We start from the raw sequence: 25,586 nt of genomic DNA on the forward strand, positions 1-25,586 counted from the left end.
TTGACGTGTGCGTGTAAAAACACTTGCAATAAGTTGTTTCATCTGTCTTTTCTTGTCTAAGCTCGATTCGTTTATCTCCAGTGGCGGAGCAAAATGTAGCATGTCAAACGAAATAATAGTTATAAAAGAAAATTATAAATTATTTTTCATTAAATTTCTAATAACGGAATATACGTATAAATTGCGAAGAAGTATTTTTCTAGCTTGCAGTACAATAGGACAGGATATAACGAAAAGTACATTTTAAAAGGATTTTGAAATATACCCAAAAAAGTGTTAATTATTTAACCCACTTTAATTAAAAAATGATACAGATTTTTTAAGTTTTAAGCACTGTAGCGAATTCTGAACTGTTACAGCGTACTGACCTTGATTAATTAGCTAATCAGTCAGCGTCTTCACTGGAACTGTCTTCATCATTGGAATCTTCCGCCAAATCGATGATAATCCTACTTTCATTTTCATCATATGTGACCATTTTTGCCCAGTCGTCGTGAATTAATTTTTCAGTATGGTTAACACAACTCTTCCACACTGCAGGTGTTGCCTCAGCTAATGCATCGCCCCAAACTTTTTTCACTGTTTCATCTCCACGTCCATGTTCTCCAATATGACGATCATAGTATTGTTTAGAAATGCCCCAGACCAACTCAATCGGATTATATTGACAGTGATATGGAGGCAATCTCAAAACCTGATGCCCATGTTCTTGGAGTAGCTCGTCTATAACGTACCTGGTATTTTGTGGTTTATTCTGGCGACAAAGACTCAATAGTTCTGTATTGCCCGAATCGTCGTCAAAAATTATTTTTTTCGCTCGTAACCATTCTTGTAAGTCCGATTTTTTCCAACTGGCATTCGGTAACTTTTCTATTAAAGGGCTATGGTATGAGGCATTATCCATAATAATTAGAGATGGTTCCTCCAACATTGGTATCAGCTTTTCGGAGACCCACTTTTTAAAAGACTCTTTATCCATAGAATCATGATAGTCTGCACTCTTCGATTTCGTAGAAAACAGTAATCCGGCATCTTTAACAAATCCTTGCCTACTTCCGGCATGTAAAACAACAAAGCGTTTACCTGTATTTTCGTGTCCTTTTCTGATGCTTTTCACACATTCATCTTGCCAAGTACGTTTATATGCCCCTTTTAGGAATATCCATGTTTCATCTAAAAAAACGAACTGAAGTGGGCTTGGACTTAAAAAATTTCTCATATAATGCCTCAAAAAATACAGTCGTTTGGAGACAATACATGGTTTCTCACATAGCACTCGTCTACTATTTTCTAGTTTGTATGAAAACCCACAATTTTTCATAAGACGCCACAAACTTGTATCAGAACCTTCATAGAGATGCTTGTTTCTTAATTGTGTATTTAGAACTTTAATTGTAACGTGCTCTCCTTTTGCTTTCATGCCATACAGTACATTTCTAATCTCTCCTTTTATAGTATCGCTGACATCATTAGTCTTTTTTTTGTACATTACGTGACTCTCCTGGTGTAGTAAGAGCTGCCTGCCCCTGTCTTGTATTCACTCTTTACTCTTGCCACTGTGCGAAGACTGATTTTCAAAGCGTCCGCTACTCGTTCATGTACCGATGATAACGAAAGCAAAGGTCCGTTGTTTTCTTTTCCTTTTTTAAAATACTCCAATAAATGAACTACACATTGTCGCATTTCTCCTGTTATCGTTTTTCCCGGCATTTTTTTTATTAAATAGAACAGTTAGTTATCCACAACAAAAAATAATAAGTAAAACTGTTCGGAACAAATTCCAACAATGACTGACTAAAATCGACTAAAACAACATAAAATATCAATGGTAATTGCTACAATTAAAAACCTATTAGCCAGCTCATTCAAGAACAATGCCACAAGTCATTATTGCAATGGGTATCGGAAGAGAGAGAGTTAATTTATAATAAACTGGAATTTTTAAGGTGTCGAGAGTATTATTTTATGTAATGGAATTCCACACAGTAAGAGCTCAAACTATTAATTAATTAAAAACTGTTTACTTATAAAAACTATTTCATCAGCTACTTCAAACCTGCACAGATCAGGGTAACATGTTAAAAAAAAAACACGTAACTGCCAGCTATCTGTATTCGTAATGAGGCCGAACTTATCACCGACACCGTATCGGTCAAACGCATCGGTGTTATTGCTACAATACTGGGAGACGTGAGTGGTCTCTTCATTCCCTTCTCATCGCACTTTACCATGACGAACGTGACTCGCACAATTGAATTACGCATCTGTGTATCAGAGAGAGACGAATATTAAAAATTCCGTAGTAGCTTATTTCAGGCACACGCCAAGAAAGATGAAAACGAGTTGCCTTAGTAAGCCTTTTCGGACTAGGTGAATTGGGTTAAATTGTCTTAAAATTATCTGAGGAATCTCTGATCTTCGTTTGTGAGGAGAATTTCTGGACACCCTGTATAAAATTAACTTAACAAAAATATAACATCTAGATCCATTTTGAAAACGGATTCATCATCTACATAAAGAAATGAACAAAACTAATATTTTACTTCAGAAGATAAAAATAAATCCTTAAGAAATAGCTCTATGTTCAGCGTGCTACTTATTTCGATCGATAAGCTTTTATAAAAGTTAATATTGTCGTGATTTTCTATTTAATGTTTTTGTATTATTTTTAGGGCGATGCAGCTAAGTCGTTTCCTTTTCAAAAGCATTCCAATCAGTCCAGACCTTCTTCTCTGCCACTTCCGGTTTATCAAAGGAAAAAAGAAGTACATCAAAATAATGGTAATAGCAACAACTCCTCGGGAGTTCCATCAGAATTAACGCAATATGCAAGAACTCTTGTAGATGGCGTTATAAGAACCGTTTCGGAAAGTAATGCTGATAGTCTGGGTTCTAATACAGAAATTACAGTTACCGATACTGAAAAAATCGGCGATTACATGGACGATAATCGCGAAGAAGATATTTAATGTAAGGAAATTGAACATATAGTGAGCTTGAAATAAAGATTGCGAACAGATTATTTGGTTGTTGGAAGCTGTTGTCTTTTGATAGGCAAAAACGGGCGATCTGGTGGTAATATATTAGATTAAAGAAAGGATGTTTTAAAATTTTCAGATAATCTCATATGAAAACATTAGTATAAGCTTTAATTTGATCTGTTTTTTTTTAATTATAATATCTAATTACAAACTATTGATAAATTATCTTAAAATAATTTGTTTCAATTATAAATATATTTATTGAACGTACCTCGTTTTCTAAGTATTTCTAGTAAATAAAACTACGAGAAATCTAGACTGGATTGTCCAACTAATGCCTACATTATATATATATATATATATATATATATATATATATATATATATATATATATATATATATATATATATATATATGTCCAAATGTTAATTCACTGTTGTGCCTATTTTTTATTTAAATTTTCCCTTTCGTCATCAAATTACTTAAGTAACTTCTGATAATTTTCTCGGTAGTACATTATCTCTCTTATACTCTTACGGATAATCTTTTTTATACTTTCATTTATACCTTTATACCTTCATCAGTATTATCGTTACTTAAATATTACCATATACTAGAGCCATGTTGTTCTGTATAAATCCAGTTAATACGGTCAGTATATATACAGCAAACGCCACTTATGGTGTAACTTTTGGCCCGTAGATTTTAAAAGGATCCATTTTAACTGTATTAGTTAAATAAATCGTGGATATGAAACAATAATAGGCTCAAATCTGACAAATAACATTTAGCTGTATCTTGCAAAGGAGTCCGGTATTTCGAGCTAAGAATAAATACGTTATTTCGCTCACTTCATCCTAAATGACGTTTGCTGTATATCTTGAAAATACCAATATACCGCGAAAATATCGATGTAATGGAACTATTATAGAAATGATTAATGGGTAAAGAGGCGTAACTTCTAGTACCTATGTCAGTTATAATGTAAAATTTGACGAACACCGTCCAGTTACGTAAAGATTCATGCTTCATCGGTAAACGGTTTTACCTACCTACCTTTATTTGATTGACCTACCTATAACAAAGGTGAATCCAATAGCCAAAAGAATTTATTTACTTGTCCTTGTGGAAGGTCTATAGAAATTTTCTAATTATAAAGTTATTAGAACAGTGCAGCTGGAAATATGTTGCGTATCACTTAAAATTTTAATATGACCTACGTTTTAAATTCGTACTCTCTTGTTAGTTTCAATTTTAATCTCTTAGATACGTCTCGCATATAATATTTTAAAATAATACCTGTGTTACACAATGCTAAATTATATTCTTTTCATGATTCTTAAACTAAATTATTTTCATTATCGTTCAGTTTAGTGTATAAAGTATTAACGTTTGTTTTAGATCTAACTTCCATCAAACTTTATCGAGGGTAATAGAAAACTTGAAAATTTTGTTTGGTCTATTTAAGTTGAAATTTTAAAATCAGTTCTCTTTTGATAAAAAATGTCTCGTCATAACTAGATAAATTGAAATGTAATGGACCAAACGCGACATCGACTCAATTCCACAAAGTGGTAATAAAGTTATAATTTAATAAACAATCTATAAATCCCTTTTTACTAATTGGAATCAAAAAATAGGTTATCTTTTACCTAAAGTCGATTTTGTACAAGATAAAAAATTTGTGTCAGGAGTTTAGATTTCAAGGTACTATAAAATGTATATTTTGTTGAAGAAATTTATGTTTTAATTTAAAGTTGGAATTGACCATGAATCTAACCGTAAATTTAATATATATAAATATACATGTTATTAAAGCTCCCGTGGTTATAAAGCCTTGTTCAATTATTATCAACAATTGTAAGACGTTACCAAAGACTGTATTTGCAATCTGCTGTGATTTAAACTTTTCAAGCTCATACTATGTAAATAAGAATTTCATTATTAGTGCATATTAAAACATGCACATATGTGAGGCTTGCTTTTAATTAGCAAAATTGTGCATGGACGTTATAAACTGTTTAAAACAATTTAAAATGAAACTGCAGTTTCACCATATATGTTGTCTATGAATATTATCTGCTAACAAAATTTAAAATAGATATTTTATATTACATTCTAGTTATTGAAAATCTAATAATAAGCAGTAGCGTGACTGTTCAGAAACTAGTTTGTTCGAGCAGAAATACATGACATCAAGGTCTTATCTAAAACGTTATTATATTGTTCATTCTCTTATCCATAGCAATACATTTTAAAATACTCTCGTATTTTTTCGCATTTTTCTTAAGAAACTTCAGGCTCAACTGTTCTGTTGATATTCATCTTATTATTTTTTTCGCTCGTTCTTCTACACTAACGACTATCGTGTTGACTAGCATACTGACATTTTGGTTTTATGTACTGGCGCCCAATGCAGTTACTGGATTATTGTACTTCGTTGAATGTTTTAGAAACGTCAATAATGCAGAAGTGAAAAAATTTATTAATATCATTATCTAGAATTAAGCCAGGCTGCTCCCGCTTCCTTGAACAGGACAATTCACTCATTCTAGATACTTGTGCTACCTATTATCTACTCTTCTTTGTGGAGTTAAGTAGTGGACACTAAACAAATACATCTAAATACATTGATAGTCTTTGCATTTTGGTGGTACACGAATTACGTGTATGGAGAAAGTGTCCAGCAGGGAAGTAATAAGGTGGATAGAAAATGAACCATAAGTAATATTGAATATTTACCGTCAAAAGAAGAAAACAGCGGTTGCAGTGACGGTCAAGAAATACACATATTCGTGATGATTTCCAGCCTTCGATAGGAGATATTAATATGTTTTATTGGGATTACCTGCTTCTGAATGGCAAGGAAACCTCCTGTTACGGGAAACCTCCTGATGAAAGACAGACGTTGTATTGTCGACAAAGTTTTGGCTGACCTCATTGATAAGCCATCCATCATAGTTTTCTCCTTCCAAATGAGTATTTTCTTATATTAAATACATGGTGTACACCAGACATGGGCAAACTATTTAAGCGGAGTGTCACATAACATGGTGCATAAATGGTAAAAAACGTTGAAAAAGTTACATAAATAGATTATTTTTTAGCAGAGTATGAAAGTGTATGTGACATATGAAACAGCTTCTAAAATTTGTTCACTGGGATGAGCTGATACGCATTAGTGAAGCTAAGTGCTGGTCAGTCCAGCTGTTTCTAATACTTTTTTTGCGAAGCTTCATAGTAGAAAACACCTGTTCACAGATGCAGGAAGATTCAAACATCGCAATTATCTGAGCATGAAATTTCAGGTTTGGGAAACTTAATGTTGACAGAGCCTTGTAGCACTCAGTTTTAGAAACATTGAGAAATAATTGCTTCAATTCAGTGTTACATTGTAACTCAATAAGTTCGAGCTGTTGTACTGATTCACAGTCCACGTTAAACGGCATGCTGAAAACTTCGCTTAAACTCGTAATTATGACATTTCACGCTTTTTCTCTCAAAAAATGCAAAGTCCGAAAGCCATAAAATATCTCTCAAATGTTCACCCTCATCCATTCCTTTTTCTTCTATAAAAGAGATTATTTCGTCTTTAAGATTCAAAAGATCAAAAACCCGACCTGCACTTACTCATTTTACTTTAGTATAGTAAGTACATCGGAACATTCAGACTGCAATGAATCAAGAAACTCTTGAAATTGTCTATGATTGAGAGCTCGTGAACGAATGCTTCTTGATGTATGATGTAACAAAATTGAGGAATGTGGGGCAAAAATGTGCAGTGTAGCAAAAGGGTGAACTCTAAAATGCACCTTGATACACCAACGAACTAATATGGGGAATAACGGAAGATGGAAGGGATTAGATAGAAATAAATTATGTAAAAGAAATAAATATGAATTTTATGAAGTAAATATGAATTTTAAAATATAACAGAATTAAGTGTTGGCTAGCGACTATGCAGGAGAATGACCACTTGACACTCAAAGAAGGATTCGGCCAATTTGCATGCCCTACAGAGACCGTAAGATATAAGAACTAATGACAAGAAAACCACCAAGAAATAAACAGATGAAACATAAAAGTTGCTCTAATGAATGCTTGGGCGCCAGGAAGTTAAATGTTTTCTTCCGAGATATCTTGTATTGCTGAAAATAAGAAAGGTAGGTACTAATTGAAATATTAAATTTTAACCACACCTTTAATAATTACCAAACTTAGGTACAAACTATTTTAAATGCTTATTCTAAACCACCACCTCTTATGTACAATTAACTTAGCTATATTTACAGTAAAATCCCTGAATAATTATAAAACAATTTACCCCTGATATACCCCTTAAAAATTTCAAATTGTGACAAAAGTTAGATCCAATAATAATGTATAAATAATATAAAATAAAATATAAGATAATATAAATATAAAATACTACTCACTAATATAATAGTTTAGTTTTCGTTTAATAAATGTTTAAGTTTGAAATGAAATGAACCTCTCAGGATAAGTGTGCACACGATAACCTGATGAAGAGAGATTCAAGGGAGAGTCAAAATCTCATCCCTTGGTAGACAATAAATAATTTAATTAAATTGTACTATTGTTTTAGGAAAATTGAATGTAATTATTATTAATGATGTAAAAGTTAAAACCTTGAAGAGGACGTAATGTTATTAAAGATATTTAAATAAGAAACAAAAAGATAAAACTAAGTTCTTCCGGCCAGTTTCCGTAGGTTTCCCTGGAAGGTCCTCTGGTGAAGAACTAGCTGCAGGTGGGTAAATTTACTCCAAACCTGGGTTCCATATAAAAAAAGGAGGTACTTTAAACCAAGTCCATTAAATTCTTCTTAAAAAAAAAAACCATAAACTTAAAATTCTTCTTCCCCTTATCTTAATAAATTTTCCATACAAAAAAATAATTATTCTTCCCTGACTTGCACTGGAATCCGTAAGTAGGCTAAAAAAACAGTTGTGTTACTCCAAGTCCTTTGTTCATACAAGAAAGTAAAGAAAAACCAAGAAGGTCAACAGGTTGCTTTAAATTAAAATAAAAACTATATTGTTTTTCTGTAAAAAATAACCTTGGGATGGTATGACAATGTTTTATAGGATATATTAAATAGATAGGTTTTCAGAAAGCATGGTCTATATATATTATAGAATAGAAAAAAAAGGAAATATTAGCCGGTTTAACGGTATGGAATTGAAATAGATAATTGTTGGTTTTCATCTTTGGAAAGAACTAAAGTTTGAGATAATGATAAAATCTAATACTTGTAATATATTTAGGTATTAATGAAATAAGTGAAATAGGACATATATAAGATAGAATAGATAGCTAGATAGCTAAGAATATATATCGAGAGCGGATTAAAATAGATTTGAATTTCACTAACAATGGCGGATGATATGACATGTTTTTACACATAATTTATTTATAACTTTAAACTTACCGGCTGAGGTGGTCCAAAATTAAAGTACTTTCCCAAAAAAACTAAATAACAAATGGCTTCTTCCAACACAACAGCTTTTCCACAAAAAAAAATAAAAAATAAACTTAAACCCAATTCATGAAAATGGCACCTACAGCCGCCTTGAACAAACGATGTTCACTCCACGAGACCCCAGCAACAAGTGATTTCACAAGCTGTCGGTTGAATGTATTTTCAGAATTTCACCGCTGAGGGCGCAGTTTAATGCCAACCTCAGAAAATAATATTCACTGGGAGTTATTTAAATATTTGGTTTAAGAATATTTCAAAAATGAATTTAATTTATAATTAAATTAAAGGATTCCAGTGACAAAAAGGTAAATGGTTCTTTAAGTAACGGACTCGTTACAATGACACAATGAAGAAATACTACTTCGATCCCAGGAAATGATTCCTTAAACATGCCAAGGAAACCAGATTTTGCCCCTGTCATATTTGGTGCTCCATCAGTAGTAATGTTACAAATATTGCTCACAAGTACTTTCAAAGATGTGATAGTTTATTTCAATTCATGAAAAATATCTGATTCTTTTGTCGTTCCCTTCATTTGACGCATACAAGCTAATTCTTCCGTAACACAAAAAATACCTCTTAAAATATCAGTAATTGAGCCGTTTGAGTTATGCCTGTACGTTCATCCAACGCAAAAGAACAGAATTTAAACTCTTTTATCTTTTGACTCCAGTTATGAGACAAGCTGCCTATCGATTACTTCAATTCTAGAAGTAATTGTTTTTCGGGACAAACTTACTGCCTCAAATTCATTCTTTTGTCAGGACACAATACTTCACATACTTGGAGCATACAAGTTTTTGCAAATTCACCATCACACGATACTTTTTTACGTTTTGGAATATTATATGCTACAACGCAATTGGCAGGTGTTTTAAAAATATTTTGCTGACCTGATAGTTTTTTAAGTAGAGCTCCTGCTTTTTTGCTTTCGTTCTTCTTCGGTCTTAGCTTCATAGGTGGTATTGTTATGTTTTGTCCAGAAGTGTTAAGAGATGTTGGTAGGCACACAAATTTATCCTTAATATCCGTGAAAAAGTATTTACAAATCCAGTCATCTTTAAAAACACGGCATTCTGATTCGACTTTACTTTTTTAGTTATCATTTTAACAATAAAAATGTCACAAAACACTACAAACAAAGCAAAACTATAGAAACAGTTTTCACAGAAAATTATGCAAGAGCACAGCCTCCGAAATGGATGTCATGTCTACATGACTGTTTGACTGATCAAATAAACAGAACTGACCTTGAAAAAAAGGCGAAACTATAGGGGTAGCGCCCGATACGTTCCGAACTTAGCTGAACAACACACACATTAAACTCAACATCGTCTGTTACCATGAGGTGCGTGGTAAGGGTACTGTGGCGGTGCGGGAACGCAAGCGGTCGAAGAGGCAACACATGAAAATCATGTGTCGCGGGCCTGATTGAATAGCCGAAAGGGCAGCACTTGGCCCGCGGGCGGTACTTTACCTATGTCTGGTGTATACGCATTGTTCTTTTAGTTTTAATTTCGTTCATTTCCTGTTCCGTCAATTTAATATTGCCGATTATATATATATATATATATATATATATATATATATATATATATATATATATATATATATATATATACATATATATATATATATATATATATATATATATATATATATATATATATATATATATATATATATAGGTGTAGTGAACAGGTTCATAGAGAGGCTGAGTATACCTATATATGTCTCTCTTCAGTCTTGATCCCGATCACTTGAATGTAGTGGTCTTTATCTTGTTGGGGATCTTCCTCGTAGTATTAGATCTTCCATCTTTATATTTAGTAATGGGCAAATAAATGTGAACATTACTCACAATCTGAGATCAAGCCAAAAACCACTTCTCAGAAAAATACTTCCAATTATTCTAACTTTGAGATATGTCCATTAAAACTTTTCAAAGTAGTCTCGGGATTATAGTATGTTTGGCACCTTGTATTTTTATTTATCATACGATTTGATGGCATTATCTTAAATCTTGTTGCTCTGATATTTCTATGGTCACTTTTTAAATTAAATAATACATATTAGATTCTAGTGCAATTTTAATTTCTTAATATCCGTAAAATAATTCCTATTTTGTGATTAACATTTGATCGTTTTTGAATCCATTTTGAATCTTTACGATTATTTTGTTTGGTATTAATGTGTTAGAATATTTATAGTGATATAAAATCATATGTAGTCTAGCAATATTTGAGAATATCGATAATCACAGTTATGAGGAATATTTTTATGTGTAAGTTCATTTATAGATTGGTCGCCCGGTCGTATAATGTAAATTTATAGTCGTTGGTAATAGTGAGAATATCGAGCAATATACTCAGTAGTTAATTAAACCTATTTGAAATAATTTATAGACAAGCACTAATGTACCATGATTGAAATTGCAGTTTCATATTTTAGGAATGGTGCAGTATTTTGGTTTATAAGTCAAACCTATTTATGTTAAACAATATTTTGTTTATCGAACCTGAAACACCCAACTAGTTAAAAAGATATTCTTAAATTGAAGTAGCTGAAGACTAAATTTATATTATGTTTGAAGTAAATAACGTTGTCACAATAAGCAACCAATAATACCATACGAATCATTATAACTTTTGGAAATCTGTACAATGTTTTTGTCTGCATTTAAATAATATTCCCCAAATCTCAATGTCGTTCTGTTAGATAGTTGCCAATATATTTTATTTTATCTATGCTTACCATTTATCTCTTTGGGTAACATCCAATTTTTCACGCTAGCCACTTCACGAGTATGTATGTCAGTGACATTGGTATGTAACAGTTAAATACACACAACCAATTGTTAAATGTTTTTCCAATTATCTATATTAGAGTACTACTGAACAAAGTACATACTGTTTTTTATTTTTTAGTGTCCTCTCAGAGCAAAAAAAAAACATTTTCGAAATAAATAATAAAATCTTCATCAAATAAATAATAAAATTTTATTAGAAACCTAATAATACTAAGGGCACTGACTGACGAAGCATCCTGAGTTGGATGAACCTATCATCGAACTTACCATTGACACCACTCCATGTAAATGTCCAATTTAAACTTGAAGATAAGATTGCCCGATGGAATTATCGCCACTCAGAATCCCTTTCGCAACGTAAAAACTAATTTGATTAAGGTTTATCTCATCTTCCGTTAAACAATTGTTTTCCGAATATATCTAAAAATGACATTTAGTTGTGTCATTGTTCATTTAGGTCTTCCATCTGTTATCATTAATATCAGAAATTACTAAAATCGTCCACTGGAAAGATCTTTGAGACATCTCAAACATATCGGTGTGTTGATAATAGGTTTTATATAATTATGCAATTTCGGAAGTATTGTTATCTATAGAGCTCTGCGTCCAAAGCACCTTCTAGAACGCGACCAGCACAGAGTACTCAAACCGCAGCAACTTAGAAATCCTGCATAAGACTGGAATTTGTAAACACATTTGCCCCACGGTATTGAAGGACGATACCAAAAGTAGTCGTTAATAATTTTCTCCTTTATTTAATGGGAATAAACAACAATTTTAATTAAAAATACGTTATATTCTGACTTTTTTTTAAGTATATTATTAGTGATTCCATCTGTATGTCAACCTAGAGATTGATTGAATTATGTTAAATATAAAAGTTTGCATAAATGATAATGTAGCCCAAGAAGCCTTTGCATAATGTATAAAATATTAGAAAAGTAACTATTTCATCAATAGTCCAGTAGGGTTAGACGAAAAAAACCTTACATGGCGAGCTACCCTAAATTTTATTATTCGATAACCTTTATGAGGAGGGGGTCAATAGTAGTGTAAATTTAAAATAGCCACTGAATTTCACCGATACGTTAGCTGCCATCTTGAATTTAAAGAGAACTATTTTTGCTCAATATCGCCGCTATTTTCAACTTTTGCGATTTCCTATAATTTCTTTTTACAATTTTTGGAATAGTGGGAGAGGAGGGAGAAGCATAATGATTATTATTATTATTATCTCGTTTATTATTATCTTAACGTCATAAATGTTCATTAACAAAAATGGAGAGAATTATATTTTATATAATTTTGATTCCTTTGATTTTTTGTGCTACAATCGACATTTAAGGTCTTACGCCTATGACAATCCTAACGAGACACAAGCGATTAACGAACCCTTGTCGTCATCACCATCAAGCTATAAACAGAAATGAACCTAAAACGTTAAATATTGATTTTAGGATAAAAAATTAAAGAGATCAATATTGTATACAATATAATTCTCTTCATTTTTGTTTACGTACATTCATGCAATTACTGTTTTTGTTGGGAATAAGCCACATTTAAGTTTAAAATAAGTTTATTTTGACGTTTCGATTTCCACTTCGGAAATCGGTCTCAAAATACAAAGCATTAATAAATTATTAAACAAATTTTGTTTTTTGTTACTTGGTGAAAAATTCTTCTAATAATTTAATTTTACCTGACTCATTCATATTGACAATTCAGACATATATTATACATTTTAAAGTAGATGGCCTTAAAATGATATTGCCAATATTGTTGAGTTGCGTTCTTGGGACGACCTTATTGTTTAATAATGAACTAGATAATTCAATAATTATACTTCCCTTCCCCTTGCACTATTTTTCCCCTTAACTCAGAACATATTGACCGCACGAAAAAATTTGCAAAAAAGAAATTTTAGGAAATCGCATTTGCAATAATTTCAGTTTATTACATTTTTGTCGAAAAGTTGAAAATGCGGAGATATTGAGAAAAAACGGTTCTTTTTTAAATTCAATAGCGGCCAACGCAACGGTTGGATTCCGTTGCGATTTTACATTTACACTACTATTGATCACTCCTAAATGTTATGACAATAAAATTTAGGGTAGCTCATTAGTGACATCGCGACTAGACTAAAAGTAAAAAGTAGTTATCAATTTATGTACTGTAATACCTACATATCAGTTTGGTTTTTATAAAAGATCTTCCATAATGTAATAGACGTGCAGAATTGTAAACACTGCCATTGAAAAATAAGAAACTACCCATCATTACTTTTTGGAAAGTTCTGCGTCTAGTTACTTTTAAATCAAATATATCAGAAATTTCTACATACTTTTTCACCTGTGCTCTAGCTCAAGGGCATGGAATGGACCCTCCTCATATTCTATATTTATTAGTATAACAATTTAACCTCAAATTGAAGTGAACTGTTACATTACTGTGGTACTGACTAATACCATGATATATAATTCTGACCAAAACAAACTGCGTAAATGAATTATATAAAAATATCATATAAGCTTTCTTCAGTTTAAGAATTATCTTTAAACATTACATATGTTATCACAACACAAACGAGTGGCACAAAATACACCTTTTAGAATTACTAGTTTTCATATAGTCCTATTCACAAAATATAGTATTTAGTTTGACTGCTAGCAAACTGTTAAGTTGATCTGCAATTTGAGGCTTTTATATCATGTACAAAGATACTATCGTTTTGATTTATACAATTACTCTTTAATATTTTAAATTGATTTCTAAAATTGTAAATAATTTGAATCTAGAGTTGTGTGTCTCTATATAATATAAAATATACAAGGTGAACCATTTTATAGTACATAATTAGCTCAAATTATATTGTTTTAAATTGTATTGTATTTTTAATACAATCGATATTATTGGATCTTCTTAACTCTAGGGAGACACGTTTATCTCTGTTTAATGTTTTTTTCCATTAAACTCCAATAAGTCCTGTGGCCTCAACGAAGGCCAACAGTTTCCTCGTTAGTAGTTTTAGGATCTCTTCCGTTTAATTCTCCATTGACCAGTGAATTTCTGGCTCATATCACTTAACACATTGCAATGGCATACGGTGTGTATGGCAGTCTCTACTTCCATTTCGCATTTTCTGCACCATGGTTCATTCACCTTACCTATTTTGTATAGGTGTTGTATATTATAGGTATATTATTGCATATTACAGCATACGTTCAAAAATCAAAGAACGGTCCTTCGAGATAACTTGATACAAGCTTAATTTTCTAACTACTTCTTCGCATGCCATATCAGAATTATCCAACGTTGGAGATCACCAATGCGAAGGCTTCTCGATCTTCTGCCACAAGGAATAATTGTCCTACATTGGATATCTGAGTCCATTCACAAGTGTTTTTTAACCAAGAAACCTGTTTTCTAACTACTATAGAATGAGAATTAATTACAAATAATATAAGGTTGAACTATTTTGAAATTTCGCTCTGCAAATTGAAAGCTGTTTTCAAAATATAATTTAAAATACTGAACAAACTTATCTTGTTTTGTTAAGTTTGAATCAAAATTTTTCTTATAATTTAATTTTATATGCTTCACTTAAATATTTTAAAGAAAAAAACTTAAAAAACGTATTTTCAGTATTTTTGGGGTACAATTCTGGGCTGATTTTATTTGAGGATAGACAGTTCATTGCATGAAATCGCTTGTAATTTTTATAGTAAGGGAGGTTCTATCTATATTATTTTTATACCTCCTTGGAATTCATCCTTAAAGAAATTCTTTTTTGTGACACACATCTAGTCTTGTCATAGCCAAATTGCCGTGACTTTCTTTTTTGAAAGGCTTTAAATAATTTTCTCTGTAAAACCTCCATATTAGGAATTATTTCTTCCATCCTGTATTCCTAATCGATCTCTAAAAACACAATGTGATGACGCTGAAAACCTAAAGTACAAAATATAGTGTTTTGCCACTGGCCATCATTTAAATAATTAATATATTGACCAGCAAACGCCAATCTTGCCACCCGATGACGGATAAGCACTTTTGGACCACTACTATGCATTTATCTTTCGACCACTTCCAGACCTTCTAATTCTAACAGATTCTAATAGAACGACTGTTGTTAATATTTTCGCGACATATTGATAATTTCGTTCCTTTTCTATAAGAGCTAAGTCTTAATTATTCAAAACCATTTGGAAAATGAATAAAAATTTTCTTAAACGGACGTGATGACAATAAGACAACTGTCAAACGAATAAATTAAAGTAATATGTTTGGCAATATTGATAGTTGCATTTGATAAAATTAACGAACAAGCTTTATTCAATAATTCATAAGGTTTAAGACAAGTAGAGATATCAAAATACATAAAAAATAATATACATATAGAGGAATGAACCAAGTTTGCAGTGGCACCGAAAAGCTGTATTTTTCCACAGGCTGAAGCCTAGATTTTTTGATTCCTCGTATGCTATGTATGAATCAATGGTATCAGAAAACCTGAATGATGTGAATTAATCTGGGATAATTTTCCTTTTACTTGTAGAAAAACTATCCGAATTAGGCTGTAAACAAAAAAGTTATTTAATAAAATCAAAATCACACAAAGACACACATCTAATCTTGCCATAGCCAAATTGCCGTGACTTTCCTTTTTGAAAGGCTTAAATAATTTTCTCTGTAAAACCTCCATATTAGGAATTATTTCTTCCATCCTATATTCCTAATCGATATCTAAAAACACAATGTGATGACGCTGAAAACCTAAAGTACAAAATATAGTGTTTTGCCACTGGCCATCATTTAAATAATTAAGATCTGTTGTTAATATTTTCGCGACATATTGATAATTTCGTTCCTTTTCTATAAGAGCTAAGTCTTAATTATTCAAAACCATTTGGAAAATGAATAAAAATTTTCTTAAACGGACGTGATGACAAAAAGACAACTGTCAAACGAATAAATTAAAGCAATATGTATGGCAATATTGATAGTTGCATTTGATAAAATTAACGAACAAGCTTTATTCAATAATTCATAAGGTTTAAGACAAGTAGAGATATTAAAATACATAAAAAATAATATACATATAGGGGAATGAACCAAGTTTGCAGTGACACCCAAAAGCTGTATTTTTCCACAGGCTGAAGCCTAGATTTTTTGATTCCTCGTATGCTATGTATGAATCAATGGTATCAGAAAACCTGAATGATATGCATTAATCTGGGATAATTTTCCCTTTACTTGTAGAAAAACTATCCGAATTAGGCTGTAAACAAAAAAGTTATTTAATAAGATCAAAATTTGTTCACATTTTAAGGTTGCTGTTTTTATGAAGCCCAAGTTGAGATTCTCTTGTTGATTATTATGAGAAGAGAGGTGTTACAGAGAAGACAATTATGGTGAAAATTAGTCACGCAAGTTTTAATAAGATCCATGTGGAGACATCGGTTAAGTAAATCTTGGTAATGAAACAGTTGCAAAATCTGTCAGAATATGAGAATGCACTAACTTCGCAGAAGCGCTACTGAATGAATGTCGAGTATCTAATCGTTTCGACGGTGGTATGAGTCAGGTGACGTAAGGCAAAAATACGCCATTGGCGCAAACGGTTGCAACCTCATCATAATTGGCGGTTATTGTACTTTTTCTATTTGTTATCTTTATATTTAAAATGAGAACGTAATAATCTTATTTACCTATTCCATGAATGTTATCGGGTAACAGTCAGAACCTTTCATAAGTTGCGTTAACTTTTTAAATGTATTAATTATAACCATAAAATTTGTCTTCTCGTTTACGTACTCATACACAGCATCCAAAACTTTCTTAAGGTTTAAGATTTCTTTCTTACGGAGCTACAGGGAAGACCAGAAATATTTTTGTCTGATCCAATTTTTTTGTCTAATAATTTCTTCTGGCAAACGGTTAGCCATGAGTTATTCTACACAGTACCTCTTTCCATAAGCCATTGCTCATTCAGACTTTCGAATATTATGTACAAAAAGCGGCAAGTATAACCTAAATTATTTTTATTTAAAATAAAATTTTCTACAAAGGTAACCCGTATTGAAACTTGACAATATTTAGTCATACACCGTTTAAATTGCCGGCTGAAATGTTAACCAATTTAATTATCCTAATATGGTTTGAGCTAATAAATCTACTATTGAAATTTACATGTTGCTACAACAGTTTTACATTTTAATTATTATTTTAGCATTTCTGTGTTACTAGTGTTAGTTTAGAATCTCATAAGTTGATACATTTTGTTAATTTACTTGTTTTTTTTGTAATACTTAATTTTATAGCCTATTGACAACGTTATTATTTTTTTACAAATATTTATTAATTTCAAAAAATGTGAAGTCATAATTTCCCCAGTGTTCAAAAATCTGTCGGCAGCGTATGCTATTGTTGAATAGATTATCACGATTGTTCGCAAATGCTTTGTTATTAAATTAAATTTTGGATACGTTCAATTTGTTGTTCAGTGGATAGTTTAAATAATCGCTAAATCTAGAGAACCAAATCCATAATTTTGTTTTTGGCTTAACGCCAGTTAAGTTACTTTCGTGTACCAAATTGAGTAGATTTGACTATTGTTATTCGATAATTGATGATACACTATTTTAAAATAATTATTGAGGAACATTGATGCCACTGTTATTGTTACCGTAAACCACATGTGAGTTGACACAAAGTAAAAGCAAATATTCTGTTAAAATACAACTTTGACATAAAACATTATACTCCCTTTATCTATCGCAGCGTTTCTTAAACTGTGTTCCGCGGAACCCCAGGGTTCCTTGGGGATAATTCAGGGATTCCGCTACGAGTTACGTGCTTTTTTAATAACATTCAAGGAAGTATATACCATAAAAAAGTAATAAAAATTTAACGACACAACTAAATTTCACTTACTATTCTGGATATTCTCATTTGGTGCAAATGCGATAGTCTGACGTCGCGAATTGTACGGCACCATCAATACCAAACTTAATTTAACCATCCAGGGCAAACAAGTAAATTTATTTATTGCCCACGAAAAAATTTACTTTTGGACAATATGTATACGCTCCAACGAGTTCGATTGTTTCCCAACACTTTTTAGAAGAAGAGGGGGTTGCAATGTCGGGGGCATTTATTGAAGAAATTATTCAACATCTGAAAGGATTGAGTGAAGCTTTTAATAAGTATTTTCCAAAAGAACAGCAGATTAAACATTAAACTGAATTGTGGATAAGCAACCCATTTATTTTTAATGCACGACCTTTCACCATGTCAACGGGAGAATACGAAACTTTTATTGAAATGACTGATTTCTGATTCATACGGGGTTCTCAGCTTATTTGTTGACAAAAACTAAATACCGGAACAGACTTGATGCCGAACCTGACATGAGAATTCAACTTTCATCAATTAAGCCTAATATTAAGTATATTTGTGGTAATAAAAAGCAATATCACTTATCACATTAAAATTAAATTTAAAAGCCCTGTAAATGTAAATTTAAGTTCTTTTAAGAAATTTTATGTTAATTAATTACTTTTTTAAGAAAATGAATATTTTTTTAAATAATTGTCATTTTTGCTGCATATAATTAATCTACAGGTGAGGTTGAGGTTAATATTCCCAATACTGACCTACAGATGTGAATCCTGGACCCTGAGACAATCGTAAAGAAGAAAGATAGACGCTACTGAAATGTTCCGAGGGAGACGAATATTACGAATTTCTTGGAGTGGACCGACCGTAGAACTCAATTTTAAGAGAGCTATAAGTTAGCCAACGACTTTCCAGTAAAGTACTTTGGACATGTTTGAGAGCAAACACAGAAAATATGGAAAGACTCATTATGCAAGGAAAGATGGAACGCCCAAATAGCTAGAAAGACCCCAACAAGATGGATCGATCAAATTACAAGGATATTCAAAAGGCACTATGCATGAGTTAAAAGAAATGACCAGATACAGAGATCTTTGGAGAAGGACAATACACAACATCACGTCAACCACTACACTCCCTCCGGTGGGTCAGGATTGGATTGAAGAGAGATCGAGACAAACCAGGGGTTCCACAATAAAAGTGACTACTAAAAAGGGTTCCATTTATCAAAAAGATTAAGAAACCCTGATCTATCATATCGAATTAAATATTTGATGTAGTTTTTGTGACCCGTTTGTCCGTCCGATGGTTAGTGCGTCCAAGACAACAGATACAGAAAAACTTATTAGGAATTTTGATTCAGACAACATTATTCACAGAAAGTTTTTACTTACGGTTCCGAGAAAATTAGAAAAAAGAATTTGAAAATGGTGAAAAAGTGACCTTAAAATCAGTTGGACCTTGCACACACCGGTTCGAATCCTTTCCATAGCGTAATTCAGTCAATCAATTCAATACGTAATATTTTTTTTCTTTTTATTTTTATATAAACTTAAATAAACTATGATAATTACAACAATTTTGATAAGAGATTCTCATTAAATGAAAAAAGCATTTAATGATATGTAATATTTTACTTCATAAGATGAAAGTTATTAAGATTCTTTATTAAGAGTCTCTGTTAGACAAGCTACTTACTTTGATCCATAAAGTTTTGTAAAAGTTAATGTTGTTACCTTTGAATTTGCTTTTATTTTGTGCTTTAATCATTATATTTAACAGGAGTAGTATTTATACTGATATATAATTAAAATCTGATTTTAGAATTAAAAAAGATATCTGAAAATCAAAATAATATTATCTAACATTGTATTTGTCCATTCGGTGCACTTTTAGCACACACTAAAAAGGTTTTTGCTTGAAAATAAATGTTAAAAATGTGGGGTGACCTTTATTTTATACCATTACAAATTTGTCCTCACCTAATCTATGTAGGTTATATGTAAATTGGTTTATGGGGATTACGGATTATGGAGTTATGATGAACTTAAAGAATATATTTTGACAAACTGTAAGATTCTAGATACAATTTGTATTAGATACCATAGGTCTAAACTTCATATCTTTTTTCAAAAATTTTGACAAATAGAGACAAACTTTTCAAGTTAACATCTCATCCATTTACAACCACGTCTTGAAAACCTTTGCATACAAAGAGTAGGTAACGTTCTTTCAGGAATTTACATCGAAATCTAATTTCTCAATATATATATATATAAGCGGGGATCCTACAGCTTCTGCCGCTTCCCGCATTTCGATCGCCATCTTTTTCTATCTCTCCAGGTGTCTTCATCAATAGCTCTATCTTTCATGGTTTCCATAACACCTTGTATCCAAGACTTGGCTGGTCTTCCTCGTTTCCTTCTATTACTTGGATTGTATTCCATAGCTCTTTTTGGCCATCTGTTGTCGTCCATCCTCTGTACGTGTCCATACCATATTAACTGTCTAGTTTCTATTCTTTCAGAAGTTGTATGTACTCTATCTGTTTTTCTTCTAATTTCAGAATTAGGTATACGTTCTACTCTTGATATACGGCAAGCTCTTCTTAGGTAGTCCATTTCAACCGTGTCAACTTTTTTCTTTCCTTTTACTGTCATTTGCCAACATTCTGCTCCATATGTAAGAATGGGCTCTACAATTACTTTGTAGATAGTCATTTTAGTTCTCATAGTAGCTTTGTTGGACCAAAGTATCGAATTCAGAATTTGAACACTCTTCCTGCCTTGTTGCACTCTATAGTCTATATCTCGTTCCGTTGTTCCTTTACTGCAGATAATACTTCCCAAATATTTGTATTCGTAGCACCTTTTCATTTGTCTAATTTCCAAATCCGGGTCTTCGTCTTCACTGCCTATTCGCATATATTCTGTTTTAGACATATTCATACTCATCCCCCATTTTTCGTATTCATCTTTCAGCTTTCTAAGCATATAATCTGCATCTTCTTCACAGCTTGCAATTAGTACTTGATCATCTGCAAAGAACAGCGTTGTCAGATAATGGTTGTTAAGCTTCAACCCCATTCCCGCACATTTTTGTCTCCACTGGTGCAGTGCTTCTTGGATATATATTTTGAATAGGGTGGGGGAAAGACAACACCCTTGTCTCAAGCCTTTCGTTACTGTAAATACCCTTGAGAAAGTATTTCCTGTTTTTACAGTGCTTTGAGGACATTTATAGATGTTCAGTATTGCTTTTAGATATGTTTTACTAAGGTCCGTTTTCGTCAAGACACTAAATAAGAGTTTTAAAGGGACTGTATCATAAGCCTTCTCCAGATCTATAAATACCAGATGCGTAGGGAGGTTTCGAGCTGTTCGTTTTTCAATTACTTGTTGAAGGGTAAATGTGTTGTCCACGCACGATCTTCCTGCTCTGAAGCCGCTTTGTTCTTCAATTTCTTTATACTCCTCTTCTATTCTTCTTTTCAATATACGACCATATAACCTTCCCAGCGAGCTAGTTACGCTAATGCCTCTATAATTTCCGCATTCTTTTCTGTCTCCCTTTTTATAAATGGGGCTAATGTGGGCCAAATTCCAGTCGTCTGGAATCGTTTGGCCTTCAATTAAGCATTTATTAAAAATATTCACTATGCTTTCCAAAAGAGCATCCGGTCCATGTTTCACCAACTCGATGGGAATGTCTCCAGGCCCGGGTGCTTTTCCATTTTTCATTTGTTTCAATTCTTTTCTCAGTTCTTCTTTGTTTATCTTATGCACCTCTGAGTTTTCTGTCATTGAAATATGGTCAGGTCTTTCCATAAATTCGTGCCTACTTTCTGTTAATAGCGTTTCGTAATATTTTTCCCACTTTTTATTTTGAATCAGGTTTATATTTCCCTCATCTTTTCTTTCTTTTCTAATACTTTTTATGAATTTCCAAGCTTGTGTCACTTTGGTTCCTCCTAAGCATCGGTCCATCTCTTCGCATTTCTCTTCCCACATTTCGTTTTTTCTTTTAGTGACTTCCTTCTTTGCTTCCCTGTTGAGTCTGCTGTAAATCCTGCGGTCTTCTGAGTCTTTCGTGGATAGCCATGTTTGATAAGCTTTTTTTTTGTCTTTAATTAATTTTCCTACTTCTTCGTTCCACCACTCAGGATTTTTTCTTTTGTCAGCTTCTTCGTACCCCAATGCCTCTTTGGCCGCCTGATGAATGCAATTTTTTATATCTTGATATTCTTTTTCGGCTGTTTCTCTTCGAGTTAAGTGAGTTAGTTTTGAGGCTAGTCTAAGTTTGTAGAGGAATTGTACTGATTCTTGTTTGAGGCTATCAATATTATATCTTATCTTTGTGGAAGTTGCTACCTTCTCCTGTTCAATTTTGTTCTTGTTTACTTTCCTGTAGTGTATGGTAATTTTTGCGACCACCATATAGTGGTCAGATCCGCATTCGGCACCACGATACACCCTTACGTCATTTGTTTGGAGCCTTTTGTTTTCTGGTTGGATGAGATAGTCGATTATAGATTTTATCTTTTTCTTTGGTTGTTCCCAGGTAAATTTATGTATATCTTTGTGCTGATAAAATCCATTCATTATTTTAAGCTGTAATGTTTCACAAAGATCAATGAGTCGCTCTCCGTTGTTGTTTATTTTGTCTTCACCATATCTTCCTACCACATTGTCTTGTAATTTTTTGCCTACCCGAGCATTGAAATCTCCTAATAGGCATATTTCTTTGGATCGGTTTACATGGGTCAACACGTCAAGCAATTTGTCATAGAATTCGTCCTTAACTTTTGTATCAGAGTCGTCACTAGGAGCATATACTCCTATTATAACTATCGTCTCCCCTAATTTCTCAATACAGGGTACAAATGATACGCCATTTCTTTAAACTTCAAACTACAGTAAATCAATATTTTTAAATGAAACACCATGTATTTTATTATTTTAATAAAAAACAGATAAATTGTCTTTTAAATAGTATTAGTGTTCCCTATACCTTAAGTAAATACTTTTGGAAATAATTGTGATTTAATGTTAAAGATACGATATTTATTGTTTTATTTTAGCAGGCTGTGTATCAAGATGTCATAATTGTTATTATTTAGGATTATTGGCACTTTTCCAAAGTGATAGAAATGGCTCTTTTAAAAAAGTAGTATAAATGACTATCATAAAAGTGGAGAGCTACAACCTGGTTGTCTCTGATCGCACAAAAGACATTAAACTCCCATCGCTCCTGAAAATCACGTACCTTTGTTAAATGTTTATTTACTTCACTCCAGTAATGCGAATTGCGCCTATTAAACATTCCGTTTTTTGTAAATTTTGATTCGTCATACCATATAATATTCTTCAAAAGTTCATTATCTTCTTGACATGTTATCGTTACAGATTCTATTTGTTTATTATAGTCTATTTCCTGTAAACTTTGAACAGAATATGGATGAAATTTTTGTTTTTTTTTTTAATTCGCTGAACAACGTAATGACGCTTATGGATAAGCAGTATTATAACCAAGGACATTAATAATTGTATTATTATTATTACCAACAATAGGCTTCGCTTTGTTAACTTTTTGTTAAAAACAACCAAAATGTGTTAAGTTTTAAGTAATTTCTTCACAGTGTCACAGGTAGTTCGTGGTCGGTCTGGATATCTTTAGCAAATAAAGCATATGTTCTAGTAATAATACTGTCACATTTTCCATGCACTAAAAGAAAATTTACGCACTCCTCATTATTTAAATCTTGCAAAAGAGCCAATGACTACAAATAATAACAATTATGACATATTCATGCACGGCCTACTAGAATAAAACAATAAATTTTCATATTTAAAATTAAACCACAATTATCTCCAAAAATATTAACTTCTGGTATAGAGTACCCAAATACTATTTGAAAGACAACTGATTTCTTTTTTCATTAAAATTATAAAATACAGGGGGGTTTCATTTAAAATTATTGACTTATTGTAGTTTAAAGTTTAAAGAAATGAAATTCGATTTAGAAGTAAATTACTGAAAGAACGTTATCTATTCTTGGTGTGCAAAAGGTTTCAAGACAATATGTTTATAAACGGATGAACTATTAACTTTGAAAAGTTTGTCTCTATCTGTCAAAATTTTTGAAAAAAGACGAAAACTCAAAAATATGAAGTTTTGACCTATGGTACCTATTACAAATTGTATCTAGAATTTTACGCAGAATCTAAAAATGCAATAATATACAGGTTGTTCCATTTAAAATATCTTACAACTTTAAGTTTATGTTCACTTCCGGTATAACCGTGGCACGTCTGTCAAAATATTTAAGTTCTATATATATATATATATATATATATATATATATATATATATATATATATATATATATATATATTATATATATATATTTATATTTATTGACGTTTCAATTTCCACTTCGGAATTATATATATATATATATATATATATATATATATATATATATATATATATATATATATATATATATATTGTCATATCACTCTATTGTTAGTTTGCTGTCTCCATTGGCTGCGATCCTGTGCCAGATGGACGGCTTCATGTAGGGTTTTCACACCAGAGTCTTGATTTGGTCTGCCTGTCGTGTTGGACATCTTGTTCCTCGGCCTTCTACTACCAATTGTTCCATTATTCATTCCGTTCTTTTGGCTATAAGGCTCGGATTACTTTTTTAATAGCCTGTTTTTTATATGAAGCTCTTCCAGAATTGGCAGGTGGTTCTGTGTTCTGTCCAGAACGCGTAGAATTCTTCTGTATACCCAAATTTCGGTTATATATGGTAGGTTCAATTGATTCAAATGATTGGACGCTTAACCACCCTTCTAGTTGACGTAAGAGGTCTATTGTGACTCATTCCTAGGCTTTAGTTATCCCTTTAGCCCAACCTTTTTGACAAAGTCTATTATGGCCTTAGAAGTCGTAGGACTCTAGTTAATAATGCTCTTGCACCGAAGGTGTTCCGGCGTCTCGTCATCAGCCTGACAGAATCTGCAATTCTCGGTTTCTGAAGATAGTTTCAAACTAACTTACGAGTCCGATTCGATTCCAGTACTTTTAATGCCGCCTGGCTATCAGATATAATTTTTATAGATTTCAGCTTGGAAGATAATAGAGTGATCTGGTACCATTTCCAACTCTGGGTGTATCCTTTTGACCTGCTTTCTGGCGTCTTATTATCATTACTCAGGGATTTTTGGGGTTGCAGAACACCAATTTCCACATAACTCTATTAAACGAGGCCTGTCCTGGCACCAGGTGCCTCGCATATCATCGCTGATATGATATTAGTGTTCAACGATCCCAATAACCCCCCAAGTAACGAGTTTGCACTGATTTTGTATCAAATTTCCACAAAAC

General features: G+C 32.1%; 2 protein-coding genes across 2 annotated transcripts in view; one reads left to right on the top strand and one right to left on the bottom strand.

Annotated features, from left to right (window-relative positions):
• Positions 1-6,034, top strand: part of Cep97 (centrosomal protein 97kDa) — a 63,955-nt gene extending 57,921 nt beyond the window's left edge. The window contains exon 14 of the mRNA XM_072529688.1: positions 2,673-6,034. Coding sequence (XP_072385789.1) covers positions 2,673-2,969 — 297 coding nt within the window. The 3' untranslated portion in view covers positions 2,970-6,034. The remainder of the gene's footprint in view (positions 1-2,672) is intronic.
• Hip14 (palmitoyltransferase Hip14) overlaps positions 1-25,586 on the bottom strand; it is a 77,313-nt gene that overhangs the window by 5,227 nt on the left and 46,500 nt on the right. The window lies entirely within an intron of this gene.

Source organism: Diabrotica undecimpunctata, chromosome 4 (assembly GCF_040954645.1).
Source record: "Diabrotica undecimpunctata isolate CICGRU chromosome 4, icDiaUnde3, whole genome shotgun sequence".
In the NCBI taxonomy this organism is placed as follows: Eukaryota; Metazoa; Arthropoda; class Insecta; order Coleoptera; family Chrysomelidae; genus Diabrotica; species Diabrotica undecimpunctata.